Genomic DNA, 16,904 nt, shown 5'->3' on the forward strand with positions numbered 1-16,904 from the left:
GTGACTTAGTTTTCATTGACGAACTGTGGAAGGGGAAAATATTATTGGTGAGTAAATTTTCCCAACAGTCGAATTAGCGGTTGGACACCAACATATATTATTATTATTATTCAACTGATCAGTCTCAACCTTTGATTCCTGCCCCTCCCCAATCACCTAAATTAATTTTGATTTCAAACTTTTTTTCTTCCTATTAAAACATCATTCTCTCAAAATTTACAATAATTTTTCCCCCAATTATGTTTCCATTATCTCTCTTCAAAACTTCAATTATTGTTCTAATTTCTTCAGATGAATTTTATTTTGATAGATTTTGTGCTCCTAATTTTATTTTCTCTTAGCCATTTGAGGGCTTTTATTTGTAAGAATTTATCTTACAATTTTGTGGGCTTAAATTTGTATATCTACTATTTGATGGAGGTTCGTTCTTTAAATTCCAAATCTTGTAAGGGTTGCTCTTGAGCCCGAAAAAAATCATTGTAACTGTTTGATCATGAACTGTGGAAAGGATCAGATTTTTTCGTGCTTCTAGATAAAGAAGGTTTTGTATCAGCTTGGCTCCTACCATGGAAAGCATTATGTTTCTTAGTCGAACACCCAAGAGGAGCTTGGGAATTGTAGTAGACAGGTGTTGCCGAACCACTATAAATTCTCAGTGTCAATTTTCTCTAAACCTCTTCTATTTAATTTTTCCAATTAATTTTGTTTACCATTTTTTGCATGAAATTATTTGTTATAATTTTTTCATCATGTTTATTGTGAATCTTTACAATGGAAGAATTAAGTATAACACTTGAAATGTATTTATAATTTATTTGTGATCAAATGAATTATTTGTAAAAACTATACTTATTTGTTTAATTGTGCCCACCGTATTAAAAAGTTTATAAATTTTCATTAAACCTCATTCACCCCCTCTAGGGTTGTCATACAAATATAACAGTAAAGTATAAGATGTAATTACATGAGTAAAATAGACGTTTTGATATGAACCAAAGTGTCTTAGTCCTCAAGATTTAAAGGAAGTTGTTGGAAAATCCTATGTCCAAGATGACAACAAAGTGGAGTTGCATTAAATGCACTCTAGTGTCATTTATGGCAACCTCAAGTAGCATTGAATGAAGTCAAGAACAAGTCCAACTTCATTTACTACAAACTCAAGTTGCATTAATGGAAGTCTAAGTTAAACTCAATATGCATTAAATGAACAAGACTTCAAAGTAGTTCAAAATCAAGTTCATTCACACTTGGAGGGTTACAACTTCTTGGTTTTATGGTGGAGGAGTTTCATTCTCGGATTTAAAGCATGTTTAATTGTATTTTCAGTTTTAAACATTTCATTTATGTGTTTTAAGTTACATTTGAGTTAGTGGTGGTTATGGTATTGATGTAGTAGGGAGTTACAACATTTACAATTCCTTTAGGTTACTTGAAGGGTTGTTTTAGAGGCTATAAATAGCCTAGCTTGTTCCCTTGGAAAAACAGATTTGAGATTTGAATTTTAAGATAAAGAAATTTAAGCTGATTGAGCCATGAGTTTTTCCTTTGCATTTCTTGTGTTTTGAAATTGCATGCTAGAGTCATTCAAGTAGTCATGATCAAGCTATCTTGTGGAGTGGTTCGAATCTTGAGTTTAGAAACAAGTTTTCTCTACTCTTGATATTGATCATCAAGGTAAATCTGTTCTAATTTTTTCCTTGGGTTGACACCATCTCGATTTGGGGGTTTTAGCATTTGTGATCTAGGAGTTTGCATAACCATAAGGGTTCTTAGATCACGTTTGACCTAGGAGTGTTCATAGGTTGGGTTGAGGGCTATTTTAGGCCCAAAAAATATATCCTTCGAGTTGTAGATTCCTCTAACCCGAACTAACCTTTTGACCCAGCTGTAGAATTTCAAACAACTCATGAAGAGTTGACTTGCATTTAGTGATTATATTCATACGCACAACCTATCCTATAGCCCATAAGAGGAAAACTTTAGTTTATAATGAAGTAATTGTATTAATGAATGAAAAGTAATTAATTAATTATTTTGTTATCGTTGAAGCTTATAATCGGTAGGTACAGAAGATTCCCTTTCAAACTCAAAAAACATTGATTGATTAATTATGTTGAAAAAAAGTAAATTTAAAATGTTCAAGTTCATATGTGACTAGATTATAACGAATTATTATATGACATATAATGATAAAATATTTATTTTGGTGAGATTGATAATCTAAATGAGTTTTAATATATGATATATTAGAAGATAAAGATTTGAACTTTGACTAAAGATTCCATCATACACTTGGAATCTTTGTGGCAAGCCAAAATCATACATTCTCTTATAATTTCTCTCTACAAATTTTCATATAATGTTTAAAAAGAAAAATCATCGCATTCGTTTCTTTTAAAGAGTTTCCTATCAGTATTGGTTCATTGTTCGAGTCATAGCAAGAAACGTATTACGAAACATCTTCTTAATTTTTGTTTTTGTTTCTAAATCTAATTAAATGTTGACCCGGGGCTATAGAGAAGAATGTTTATCTACCAATTTTTTCATTCATTCTTTTTAAATGTATCCAATTCTTCATCAACTTTTTTATGGAAACTTTGAAGGCTAACGTTTGCTCGAAAAGTCAAAGGACGCTTCAAAATGAAGAAAATAACCTTTAGTAATAGAGATGTTGTTGTCATATATAGATTGTAGAAATTTTGACGTTGGAACTAAAAAAAAAAGTTAATTTATAGTTAAAGCAAAGTGAAGGAGAAGTCTAGACTTTCTGGACTTAGGTTGTTGGCTGGTAGCTAGGTTCTGCTGAAACTTCAAATTGTTTAACACCAACAATATTTAACATTTTAGGCTTCGTTTGATTTGTTTTTCATTTTTATGTCTTAAAAATAAGAATAATTAAAAAAAAAAAAAACTGATTCAAAATCGTTCATTTTAAAAAACATCTGTCATAATTGTTGTGAAATTGAAAAACAAAACAAGGCAGCAAGAGCAAAAACAATGGGAGATTATAAAATTAGAGCAAATGTAAAAAGTAGATATTATTTAATTTCCTTTTATTTTCTCTCTTCTCAATATTTTTCATGAACCATAAAAGCTTTTATTTATAGGCAATATGGGTAACAGGATGTGTAAGTATTTGGACACGACCTTGATTAATAGTGTTTCCGTTTTTTTTTGTTTCTATTTCCCCTTTTTTAATAAAGAAAATATATAGAATTGCATGGCTCTCAACAGTCATGAATTCAAGAATGATAAAACATCTTTATTTATGTTGGAACTAATTGAAAACGGAAAACAAGCAAAAAGAACCAGAAAAAAAAAACATAAATAGTTGTCAAATACTTAATTTTTTTAAAAGAATGATTGAAAACGAAAAAAAAATGAGAAAATTACCAAACGGATCTTAGAGATAAGTGGCCGCAAGACACATGTGCAATGGACAATTAGACACATGAGACACTCGGTAACAAACATATGAGATTTCGATACCAAACAAAGAACATTTATAATATTATAATAATGTTTCTAATACTCCTCTTCATATATATATATGAAAAAATCCAATGAAAAAAATAGTGATTAGAAATAGTTCATTTTCAAAATGAAATTTCTTTGTTTCTTTCTCAATTTTTAAAATACGAGATCAATATTCCCTCGCCGATGGAGACTCAAAATAAATTTTCCACCATATGCTTTTTTTAATTATCAATAATTAAAATATATTTAAATTTTTTATTAAATTATTTATAAAAACAATATATTACGAAAATTATTTATTTGAAAGAAAATCTGCCCGCCCCGAGGAAAAAACTTAACAATAATGATACTAATTTTTTTTATTAAAATATATATTTTAATCATATTTATTGATATTTTATTGTCTAATTAAGTTTTTTTAATATTAAAATAAATATAAAACAGTGATTTTTTTCCGTGCTATAAAATTTTGTCGGTAAAATAAAATCATATATATATATATATATATATATATATATATATATATATTTAACAAAATAAAATAATATTTTATGAAACACGTACATTTTTTTTATCTAAAAAAGAGAAATGAAACAAACCTTTTATTTTATGCGTTTCTAAATTGACCACCAAACCAAAACCTGGTCTTCAAATCAGAAATTCAAATTTAGAAACAAATATTCATTTTAGGAATAGACGAAAGCTTTATATATAATATGTAAGTTTCAAAAACTAGATGAACCTTTCCTTTCTGCAACTGAACAATGTTTTTATGTGAAAAAAGAAAAAAAAATCATTTTCGTTTTCTACTGAATTCTTTAATACCAACTAAAAAGGACCTTAAATTTATCGTTAATTTACCCTTTTTGTTTTCTATTGTACCGTGAAAGCTTGAAATTTATTTTATACCATCTACATGTTGCCTATTTAATTATCTTCATGTTCTTGGCACGAGAGTTTGTCAAGATAAATTTACATCTATTTATAAAGGATAAAATAAGATATATCGGATAACTTGAGCATGTTCTATAACAAATCACATACTACTATCTCAAATATAAATCGTTTGATTGTCACCCTGTAATTGTGGAAAATAATAATAATAATAAAGAGAGACTGGAATTATAGAAAAAATATATAAAATTCACTCAAAATGTAGATTATTTTTTGGATTATTTTTATTTAATGGTGGGAGAGGATACATGGCCTTTTTCACGTCCATTTTTGCAGCCGGTAATCCCATCATATGATATTTAATTTATCGTCCCCACTTACTTAATCTTAATCTTGGCCAAAATTGAGTGAAAAGAAGATTTCTATCTTTTTTTCTAGTAAGTTTGTTGTAAAATTTAGTTAGGAGTTAGATTATCGTTTTTCTTGTCATTTCCATATATATACACCTATCAGGATGGCCTCGTCACTCGAGTTCCTCAAAATCCAATCGAGACCCCCACTTGGCGCTGTTCCGACCAAGCTGCATCAGCATTCAAGGTTCAGATATGAGGGGGGCGATGGTGTCCAAGTTCTTGATCTCGTGATAACTCTCATGTCCTCTGGACGTCCACCTACTACTTGGGCTTGATTGATCAGCTTGTCCTTATTTGCAACAATGAACTTCCCGATTTGATTGGAAATTGTTTGCGAGGTAGACTGGTCGTTGTTGAAAATCACGTTATTGTTGTGTGTCCATATCACCCACGAATCCATCATAAGCATCTCCATATCTTTTAAGCTCGCGTTATTAAGCATCTAGTCCTAGTAGTCCCCTATTGTCCATCTAACCCTGTCAATAGAAAAAGGACCTAAATTAGAACTAAATAAGGAGGCCCACAAATTTTTAGTTACCTTACATTCCCCAAAAATGTGTGTCGTCGTTTCCTCGACCCTCCTGCAAAACACACAACAAGGGTTAGTGGAAATTCCTTTTCGGAGAAGATTTGATTTAACTGAGAAGATGTCCTTCATTATTTTGCAACAAGAGAAACGAATCTTATGGGCCAAATCTACTTTCCAAAATCTCTTCCATCTACCACTCTGAACATTCGTGTTGGAGGAAGCTGTTTCTAGAACGTGTCGGATTTTCGTCCCAAGATGGTAAACACTTTTGACAGAGAAAAGATCGTTCGGATCCAAACCCCAAATGATGGCATCGTCCATGTCCCTTTTTGGTAACGTTATCTGCATTATAAATTCAGCCTCAGAGGCTATAAAGTTTTCCCTTTAGTTTTCCTTCATCCCAAACACCCTTACTAGGAAAAAGATTGGCTACTGACTGACCAGAGAGAGAGTCTGTGATAAAAATGGGTTTAAAATTTCCCTCACGGTGAAGCCAAGGGTCCATTCCAATTGTAATACTATGATCATTCCCAATCCACCACCTATACCCCTTCTCAAAAGGATCATGTCTCCAAAGAATGCTCCTCCAAGCATAGGATGATATTTATTTCCCAATTTTGCATTCATGAAGTTGCCAGTCTTGAAATATTTCCTCCTTAGAGTTCCAGCGAGAAGACTATTCGGGTTTCTCAGAATCCTCCAGCTTTCCTTCGCTAACATGGCTTGATTGAAAATACTCACGTCTCTAAATCTCATTCTCCCTTGACTCTTTCTTATACAGAGTCGCTTCCCACTATCCAAAGACGAGCCCCACCAAAATCTGGCATAAATATTTTGAATCTCCTTACAAAGCCTGTCTGGTAACTTGAAGAGCTTAAAGTGTAGTTGGGGATTGCCTGAGCCACTACCTTGTTGAGGACCTCTTTCCCCCATAGAGAAAAACCTTCCTTTCCACCCTTAGAGGGCTTTCAAAATTCTATTGTAAGAGAGTTAAAGATCTGACATTTATTTCTCAAAACCTGTGACGGGAGCCCCAAATACTGCCTCAACTGGTCAGTGAAAGGAACCTTTAGCGCATTTTGTATATAGTGGATCATAGTCTTGCTTGTATTCCTGTTAACCATAAATTGGGACTTATCATAATTTATCGTCAGTCCTGAAGCCTTCTCGTACGATTGGAGAATCCCTGAAAAAGATAAGACTGTCATTGATATGCAAAAAATAAATGAGTGAGAGAAGGGTAGTGTCTATTAATGCGCAAACAATTAAAATTCGGGCAATGTCTATTAATGCGGAAATCATTGAAATTCTTTCTTACTTCTTCCCTAGTTAATAAAGCAGATAAACCTTCAGAACAAATAATGAAAAGGTAAGGGGATAAGGGATTTCTCTGTTGAAACCCACGTCTAGGCTTGAAATTTGGACCAAGGACGCCATTAATGAGCACCGAAGAGTTGACCGACTCCATGCACTTCATAATTAGCTCGATCCATCTACTACAAAACCCCATTTTCAACATCACCATACGAAGATCCGTCCATTCAACTCTATCATAAGCTTTTGACATGTCCAATTTTAATGTTGTTGCCCTTACCTTCCCCATTCGGTTGTTGTGCAAAGAGTGTATACACTCAAACCCAAGAAAATAGAGAAAGTAAAAAATGGGTTGTGTGAACTGATTTTGAGAGCGTAGATAGAGAGGTATTTATAAGAAATGTAGAGGTAGTAACTTATTATAAAAAAAAAAATCTTTTTGTTAACCTCTCTTTTAAAAGGGGTTTTTTTTTTATATTGTTGTCAATAAAACTTATTTTAAAAGTATAGTTGTTTAATTAAAAATATTAAAAATGTGGTAGGTTTTGAATCTTTTTTAAAAAATATTATAGTTGAAAAAAATTGAAGGCTGGTCGAGACGACTAGCTAGACGTGGCGCCAAGTCATTTTTTTAAAAATTTGAACGTGAAGAGACGACCATGTAAGGTGGTTGTCTCTAGAGACGACCACGTCTAAACAATTACCACGCGTAGATCCGTTTTTTTAAAACTTGCCCCACCACCCAACCCCACCACCAAACCCAAAACCTTTATTTTATTCCGCCGCCGTCCTCCCTCTGCCTCACCGCCGCCGTCCGACTCGCCGCCGGCGTCTGAACCGCCGCCTCGTCCAGTCTTTCGGCTGCCGCCGCCGGTCTCGCCACACCGGTGAGCGGTTGCCTCTTTTTTTTTTTCCATTTTTTGTTTATTCTTTTATTTGTTTCTTTTTTCTAGATTATCTCTAACGTAGTCTAATTTTGTTTTATTGTCTTTTTTTAGGTTTGGGACCACTTCATTCCTTTCTTTTTGGAATTACAAGGGATCAAGGTATTTTTTTTTCGTTTTCTTTTATTATTACTATTCAATTTTATTTATTTATTTGTATACTGTGTTATATTTAATTGGTCAATGAATCTAATTTATTTGTTTAATTCGTACATATATTTTTAATTCGTTTCTTTCTTGGATGAATTTATGCAATTATAAAATCATATATTTATTATTTATTTATGCAATGATTAGTGTAGTTAGATTTAGTTGTTAATTAATATATTATTTATTTGTTTAAATAGTATATATTTATGTAATTTATTTATTTTATTAAATAATCGTAGGTATTTATAATTATAAGATTATGCATATTTCTGTATTATAATTCTTAATTACTATCTTTTTTATATGTTTAATTAGTTTATATGTATTGATTTGCTTTTTTATTTAATACATGTGTGTAATTATAAAATTATACCCTTTTTATTACAATTAAATTTAGGTTATTTATTTGATTGGTGTAGTTAAAATTTAATTAGGAACTTAATTAAAAATATCATTTTCCAATTTAGGATTGAAATGGCAGCTAAATGTTTGGCGATTGTACTGTATATGAATGGAGGTACTGTTGATGGTGTAAATGAAATTGATTACAATGGACTGTCAAGTGGAGGTTTTACTGTGTACAGTGGTATTGAGTTTGGACATTTTGTTCAAATGGTTGGAGTGTAACTGAAGTTAGATATGGGGAGGAGTAAATTAGAACTTATTTATAGACACCTTAATCAAACACCATCGGGTTCCATTAAATACATTTCTATTCCATTAGAGAACCAGAATGCATTGGATTTAATGTTCTCTATTGCACCGCCATGTCCACAATTAGTGGAATTATATGTGATGTTAGAAATATGACGAATGTCCAATTGGACATCGATGGTGAACATGATATCCCTTTTGAATCAGTGGACCTCGAGGGACCCAGCCAATGTCTTGACCATAGTCAATGTCTTGATCCCGAACCTGAGTTAGTTGTACCTCTAACTTCTAATTTAGACGAAGATACAGACTTAACTGCTGATAATAGGTCTATAGAACTCAGGACAGCGACAGATGATGAGTTTGATGAATTGGAACTCGAGAGTGAACATGAGATCCCTTCTCAAATATTTAATGACATGGACAGTGTTAACATTATTGCAGAACACGAGTCTATGTTGCGACCAATGACAGTTGAAAATGATATGTTGTACAAGGGGTTCATGTGTAATGATAAAAAAAACTATGCAACATATCGTCAAACGTTTTGCTGTAAAGAGTCACCACCCTTACGAAGTTGTAGAGTCGACACCATCTATATGGGCAGTTATATGTAAGAAGTGGCAAGATGGATGCAACTGGCGACTTCGTGCGATTCTTAAGAAAAGTATTAACCTATGGGAGATTACAAAGTACATGGACCAACATTCTTATTAAAAATTTAATCAAAGTATTGTCAATTGGACTCAAATATGATAAGTAGAGAATTTTGTGATGCAGTGAGAGCTAATCCTTCTACAAGTATTGCGACACTCCAAGATCTTATCAAGGAAAAATTTGGATATCATGTTCCTTATGGGAGAGTATGGGAAGGAAAAACAAAAGCTTTGGCTCGTATTTTTGGTGACTAGGATGAGTCATATAAACTTTTGTCAAAGTGGATGTACATGCTGAAACATACTAATCCAGGAACAATTGTTGAATGGAAATTAGGAACTACGGACAACCGGGTCATGACATTCTTCATTCTGTATTTTGGTCATTCGGTTCTTGCATTGCAGCCTTTCAAAAGTTTCGGCCCGAGCTTCAAATAGATGGTACTCACCTTTACGGAAAGTATAAGGGTAAGCTATTGATTGCAACATCAATCGATTCAAATGGACATTTGTTACCTCTTGCTTTTGCCATTGTAGACGAAGAAAGTCGTCAGACCTGGGGATGGTTTTTAAAAAAACTAAGAAAAGTTGTTACGCATGAAGAGATATGTTTAATTTCATATCGACATGGTGGTATTATCTCTGCGGTTAATAATCCAGATAATGGTTGGACCGGACCTAAATCACATCACAGATTCTATCTACGACATGTTTCTAGCAACTTTAACCATAAATACAAGTGTACCGAATTAAAAGATTTGGTATATCGTGTCGGTGCTCAATTCCAAATTTGAAAGTATAACAAGGAGGTGGAAAATATTAAATTACTAAATAGCTCTTGTATGAATTTCTTCTGCAACATTGGGATTGAGAATTGGACCCTATCACATGATGGTGAATTTAGATATGGGTGGGCGACAACCAATCTTTCCGAATTCATTAATGAGGTGCTGAAAGGAGCTCGGATGTTATCCATCACTGCGTTGGTAGAACTTACATTCTACCGAAGCGTAAAATATTTCGAGAAGCGGAGGGAAGAGACAAGAGATGCTTTAAGTAGAAACGAAAAATACCCCATCGGTTGTTTAATGTCCTTGCATTATGTCAATATTGTTAACTTACATTATCAAGCTTAACAGGTATGCTTACGATAAGCTTGTTAGATGTGCGGCGAGATCCACCAAACACACTGTAGTCAGTTATGATCGAGTCGTTGGTGTGTTTCATGTGCAAATAGGGTTTCATTATTACAATTCGAAAGAAGGGAACACACAAATATTGAGAATTACTGCCGAAGAACGTTCATGTACATGCAACAAGTGGCAAACGTAACAATTCTTCAAATTAATAAATACATATTTATTAATTTCTTTCCATGTAGGCTTCGTGTTTCGAGCAAATCAGTATTCTCTCGTCATCAGACGAAATTAATACGTTGTGCAACGTTGGCGGGAGGCATCTTCAGAGCCTTCATCAAATGTACAAAGTACCTACTCCTGCTCGTGGCCCTAGGCGTAGAGGACGACGTCAAGTAGACCAATATGCTCCAGTAGGGCTTGACGATCCCGTACCTGAAGTTATCTATCATAGGGTTGAGGACATTCCACCGTTTACACAGACACAGGATGATGCTGGTCTGTCCACGCCTATGGTCATGATACCGACTCCTGGTTCTAGTCAGTATCACACACCATCTAGAGGGAGCCCTGGGCGTGGACATGGAGAGCATGGACAATACTTCAACCCTACAGAGGATCGAGACCCTACAGAGGGTCAGGAGACACCAGCGTCACCAATAGTTCGTCGTTAGCCACATCGTAACTGGCAACGTCCCCATTGTGGGACGGATTAGATCGATTGACTGTAAATTGACAAGCTTCAAACATTGTTCTCTAATTTATAATATTACTTTCGAATTTTGAACTACCGTAGATAACTTCGTGATTTTATAAGAAAAAATAAAATATAAATTAATAATTTTTGATAAATTAATAAATAATAATAATAATAATAATAAATTATAATGTTATAAAAAAAACATATAACTTTAAATAAAAAAACATATAACTAATATTATAAAAAAGAAAATTTTAAATGGTTAATATAAAAAAAAAAAAAAAACAAAGTTGACGACTACATTAAAATTTTTAAAAAAATTGACGTGGCGCCCACGTGGCGCTACGTCTAGCTGGTCGTCTCTGTGATGATCATCTCTTGAAGAGACGACCAGCCTTCAATTTTCTTCAACTACAATATTTTTAAAAAAAGTTTCAAAACCTACCACATATTTAATATTTTAATTAAACAACTATATTTTTAAAATAAGTTTTATTTACAACAATATTAGAAAAAAACCCCTCTTTAAAATACGTTTTCATCCCACCAATTAAAAACTCTCCAAATTCAAACTCTTAAATTAAAAAAAAAAAGAACTCATAAATAATTATTATATTAAAATGTAGCAACATGTTTTAAAGTTGGGTTTCATAAATATAAAACTTAACTTAAGAACTGGAGTTGGAGAATTAGAAATAGTTTTCTGCATTTTTATTTTGAGATCTTCCATTAATGCATTTTTATAAAATAATTTTTCTGTTTAAAAAATTACAAAAAAATTTGAGATTTTCATTGGTTCTTTACACTGTCGCTTCTTTGTTCTCTCAGACAAAATTGTTTTGTTTTTTTTTTCAAAGTACTTCCATCAAGATCACGTTTCTTTATAAATAAGAAAAGAAAACAAAAAATCTGCCGTCTCCATTGGAGTATATCATTTTATTTAAAATTTTCCTAATTTTTTTAACTATTTAATTAATATTATTTTGTTTAACAAAATTTTTAATTGCTAGATGAATCTTCGTGAAAAAAATCAAGTCAGGAACGAAATATAGAAAAATTCATATACGAAAATATCATACTCCTTTATTAACATTAAGATTTAATTTTATTACATACTTATTTTAAAATTAAATCTTAATGTTAATTAATTGACCCATGTCAGTGCTATCATATTCTGCACTATCAAATTTTTTTTATCAAATACATGGCAGACAATAAAAAAAATGAGAGTATAATCCCTCCGAGAAATTCTCCCATGGGAATTGGAACAAAAATTGGGTAAGAAAATAAAAAATTTACTCGTTTTTACTAATTAAGGAAGGCAATGTGTCGGGTAGAAAAAAACTTATTTTGAAGAAAAGTGGAGTTATATTTCATTTTTCTCTCTAATTTCAAGTCATTCATTTAATTCAAAAAAAAAAAAAAACCCCCCCAAAATTTCAAGTCAAGTAAGAAAGAAGCATTGATGATTGAACCCGAAGAACAAGAACATGACCAGATTCTTGTTTTTTTGCTTTCGCCGATAACAATTTGGGTGCGGAATTGCCCCTTCTTCTGAAATCTCCTCCATTTCATAGCTGTTCTTGAATCTTGATCCATTCCCATGAAGAATCTCTTCCATCTCGTTCTTCTCATCATCTCATTCCTCCCATTTTCGACGCCATCCAAAGTCGAAATTTCTCTCTCGCCTTCCACTCTCTCCAGATCAGGCGATCCAGTTCTGATTCATTGGTCTGGGATCGAATCCCCCTCCAAACTCGACTGGCTTGGAATCTACTCGCCCGCGAATTCGTCCCACAAGCATTTCATCGGCTATGTTTTTCTTTCTTCTTCTCCTGGCTGGGAATCCGGTGCCGGATCCACTGTTCTTCCCCTCGTCGACCTCCGATCCAGCTACTCCTTCAGGATCTTCCGGTGGACCGAGTCGGAGATCGACCACAAGCATCAGGATCACGATCAGAACCCTCTCCCCGGCACTGCTCACCTCCTCGCCACCTCCGAGGAGCTCCGATTCAGCCCCGGTCGCGGACCGGACCAGATCCACCTCGCCTTCACCGACAATGATGACGAAATGAGGGTGATGTTTGTGACGGAGGACGGATCGGAGAGGTTCGTGAGGTATGGAGAGACGAAGGAGCAGCTCGATCAGGTGGCGGCGGCACGTGTGGGGAGGTACGAGAGGGAGCACTTGTGCGATTCCCCTGCGAATGATTCCATTGGTTGGAGGGATCCTGGTTTCATTCATGATGCAGTTATGAAGAATTTGCCCAAAGGAGCTAGGGTTTATTATCAGGTAATTTCTTCCTATAATCCGAATTCATCTGTTGTCTTCAATTTCCTTGGAATTGGTATTGCAATTACTTCTGGATTTTACTCTGCTCTGCAACCCATGAGAAATTATGATAGTTTTATGTATAAGAATTGTTGTTGGTTGAAAAATTGAAGGCCTGATGAATTCAAATAAGTAATGAGATTGATGGTGCTGAATTTGTTTTTTGAGTTAAAACTCTTTGGCTATCTAGATGAGGAACTACAATGCAATGATGTATTGTGTTTACAGGTTGGAAGTGACTCTAAAGGTTGGAGTGATACTAAAAGCTTTGTGTCGCGTAACGAGGACTCGGATGAAACGCTTGCGTTTCTTTTTGGTGACATGGGAGCTGCAACGCCGTACACGACGTTTGTGCGAACTCAGGACGAAAGCATATCTACTGTTAGGTGGATACTCCGTGACATCGAAGCTCTTGGCGACAAACCTGCATTTGTGTCTCACATAGGAGATATCAGCTATGCAAGGGGTCACGCTTGGTTGTGGGATGTTTTCTTCAATCAGATTGAACCTGTGGCATCTAAGGTTGCATACCATGTATGTATCGGTAATCACGAATATGACTGGCCCCTTCAACCGTGGAAACCCGATTGGGCGAGCGGGATATATGGGAAAGACGGGGGAGGGGAATGTGGGGTGCCATATAGTCTAAGGTTTAACATGCCTGGGAACTCTTCTGAACGGACTGGAACCAACAGCCTGCCTACTCGAAATCTTTTCTACTCATTTAACATGGGATCAGTGCATTTTGTATACATATCAACTGAAACCAATTTCCTAAAAGGAAGTAAGCAATATGAATTCTTAAAGCGTGATTTGGAGTCCGTTGATCGGAAGAAGACACCTTTTGTTATAGTGCAAGGGCACAGACCGATGTACACGACGAGCAACGAGCTTAGAGATGCTCCATTGAGGGAGAAACTGCTGCAGCATCTGGAACCATTGTTAGTAGAAAACAAGGTGACGATGGCATTATGGGGCCATGTCCACAGATATGAGAGATTTTGCCCTCTTAAAAACTACACTTGTGGAAGTATGGGGGAAAGCTTTGAGGCATTTCCCGTCCATCTCGTCATTGGGATGGCTGGACAAGACTGGCAGCCCATCTGGGAGCCGAGACTGAACCACCCAGATGTCCCGGTCTTCCCACAACCAACGCGGTCAATGTACCGTGGGGGCGAGTTCGGGTACACCAGATTGGTTGCTACAAAAGAGAAGCTTACGCTCTCTTATGTTGGAAACCACGACGGGGAGATACACGACTCTGTGGAGATTTTGGCATCGGGACAGGTTCTGAATGGCATTGAAAATGCGAGGGCGAGAAACGAGACGGTAGAATCATCGGTGTCGTGGTATGTGATGGGAGGAAGTATTTTGGTTCTTGGGGTGTTCATTGGATACATTGTTGGATTCGTTTCACATGCGAGGAAGAATTCAATGTCAAGAAATAGCTGGAGTCCTGTGAAGACTGAAGAATTGCAATGAATCAAGAGAAAGGGGAAGGGGAGTTGGTTTTGTTTGTATAGATATTGAAATTTTGTGATATAGTACTGAGCAAAAAACCAGTTTGTGAAGTGTGGAATATTGGTTTCTTTTCTTTTGTATCATAACATAATTAATTAACGCAATATTTCGTCCAATACAACAACTGCAACCAATTCATTCTGAATCATGTTAATAATGAAGAAATTGTCAAAGCGTCTGATAAATAAAAATTTGATTGGTCTTGATCACCGTTAAAACCTAAATATTTTCCTTTAAAATTTGTGCTTACAAACATTATTCTCACCTACTTGTTCATTTGTTTTGTTATATAGTTTTTATAAAGGTTAAAAACTACGGTTGGTGCTTGTACCTTTGATAAAGTGATGATTTAGTCCCTCAATTTTAGTTTGTAACGATTTGATCTCTCTATTTTAAATTGATAATAATTTAGTCCTAAAATTTATAATGATTTAGTAAAAGTTTTTGTTAAGATTCTTATATATGTCGATCAATAAACCAATTACGAACCAAATATGTTTATAAATTACAAAGACTAAATCGTTATACAATAAAAATCGACACTTCATTTTGATGAGATTTTTTACTATAGGGACTAGATTGTTATGAATTTTAAATTACTGGGACTAAATTGTTACGTACTAGAGTCTTGAGACTAAATTATTATCAATTTAAAATACATAAATTAAATCGTTACAAACTAAAGTTGAGAGACTAAATTGTTATTTTATAAAAAAATATAAAGACCAAACGTGGTTCTTAATATCTTACAAACATTTTTAAAATCTAGAAAAAAATTAAACTTATAAATGAAATGTAAACAAATAAATATGAAAAAAAAAACTAAAAATAAAATGGTTATCAAACATGTATTTACCCTAGTGAAAGCTACCTTATTTGAGTTTAACAAGCGGTGATAATATAGGCCTCGTTTGGTAACGTTCCCGTTTCCTGTAGTAGATTTTTTTTATTTCATTTTTAGAAACGGACATGTTTGGTAACCAATCCGTTTCTCGTTTCTAAATTTTGAGAAACGTTTCCAAAAAATGGACCAATTTTTGGGAACTATGAAAAATAGTTTCGTTTTTGCCGTTTCTGTTTCTTTATTTTATGTCCAGGCGCTATCTAAGGTATTAATAATATATTTGTCACAGTTTTATACAAAATTTTCAGTGGCCTGGTGGTACATGTGACCTAATTTGAATAAGAGGTTCAGGATCAAATTCCATTCGATGCAAAATATTTTTTTTTCTTTTTTTATATATTTTTTTAATCTAAAATGTTTTCAAAATTTATTTTAATTTAAAACTATTGTATTTTCTTTAAAAAAAATTCTAATTTTTAAATTAAAAATATTTTTAAATTTTATTCTTTATTTAAACTAATAATTTATACTTTTATAATATTTTTTATATATTTTTTTTAATCTAAAATGTTTTCAAAATTTATTTTAATTTAAAACTATTGTATTTTCTTTAAAAAAAATTCTAATTTTTAAATTAAAAATATTTTTAAATTTTATTCTTTATTTAAACTAATAATTTATACTTTTATAACAGTTTATATTGTAAATTATATTTTTTTAATAATCTATAAATTTGTTTTTTTATTTTTATTTTATATTTTTTAACTTAAAATATTTTGATAATTTACTTTTTTTAAGCTATTATATTTTATTAAACAAAAAAATTTATATTTTTTAAATTAAAAATATTTTGAAACTTTATTCTCTATTTAAGTTAATAATGGATACGTTTTATCCAATAAATTTATATTCTCAATTATATTTTCTTTAATAAATATTATTCTTTAAGTCTATGTTATATCTTTTTATATTATATTTACTAAGTTTTATTTAACTAAAAATAAAATTAGCTGCCAAAGCGAACATAGCTCAGTGGTAATTGGCATATACTTCTATAAGGTTGTGAGTTTGAATCTCCTCCCCAACATATTGTACTAAAAATAAAAATTAGCTAACTTGAGTAAGGTAAAAAAAAAATAGAAACCTCCTCCGACCATCTGCCTTCCTCTTCGGCCGGTTCCTTTTTTCTTTGTCGCAAAAGCATTTCATCTTCGGTCGCCTTCAAAAAGAGATTTCCGTCGGTTCTTATTCTCCGGACGTTTCTGCCTACCTTCGTCTCACCTGACATTTGTCTGCCTTCATCTACGATTGCATCCATTTTTCGCAGTCGCCAAAGCAGG

General features: G+C 33.4%; 1 protein-coding gene across 1 annotated transcript; it reads left to right on the plus strand.

Moving 5' to 3' along the window:
* Nucleotides 1–12,236: 12,236 nt before the first annotated feature.
* LOC111018532 (putative inactive purple acid phosphatase 2) lies at nt 12,237–14,865 on the plus strand. Its single transcript, XM_022294642.2, has 2 exons — nt 12,237–13,160; nt 13,428–14,865. Exons 1-2 carry the CDS (start codon nt 12,471–12,473, stop codon nt 14,679–14,681), a joined length of 1,944 nt encoding a protein of 647 aa, XP_022150334.1. The 5' UTR covers nt 12,237–12,470; the 3' UTR covers nt 14,682–14,865.
* Nucleotides 14,866–16,904: the final 2,039 nt, after the last annotated feature.

Source organism: Momordica charantia, assembly GCF_013281855.1.
Source record: "Momordica charantia cultivar OHB3-1 chromosome 8 unlocalized genomic scaffold, Mcharantia_2.0 BLBB01000008.1, whole genome shotgun sequence".
In the NCBI taxonomy this organism is placed as follows: domain Eukaryota; kingdom Viridiplantae; phylum Streptophyta; class Magnoliopsida; order Cucurbitales; family Cucurbitaceae; genus Momordica; species Momordica charantia.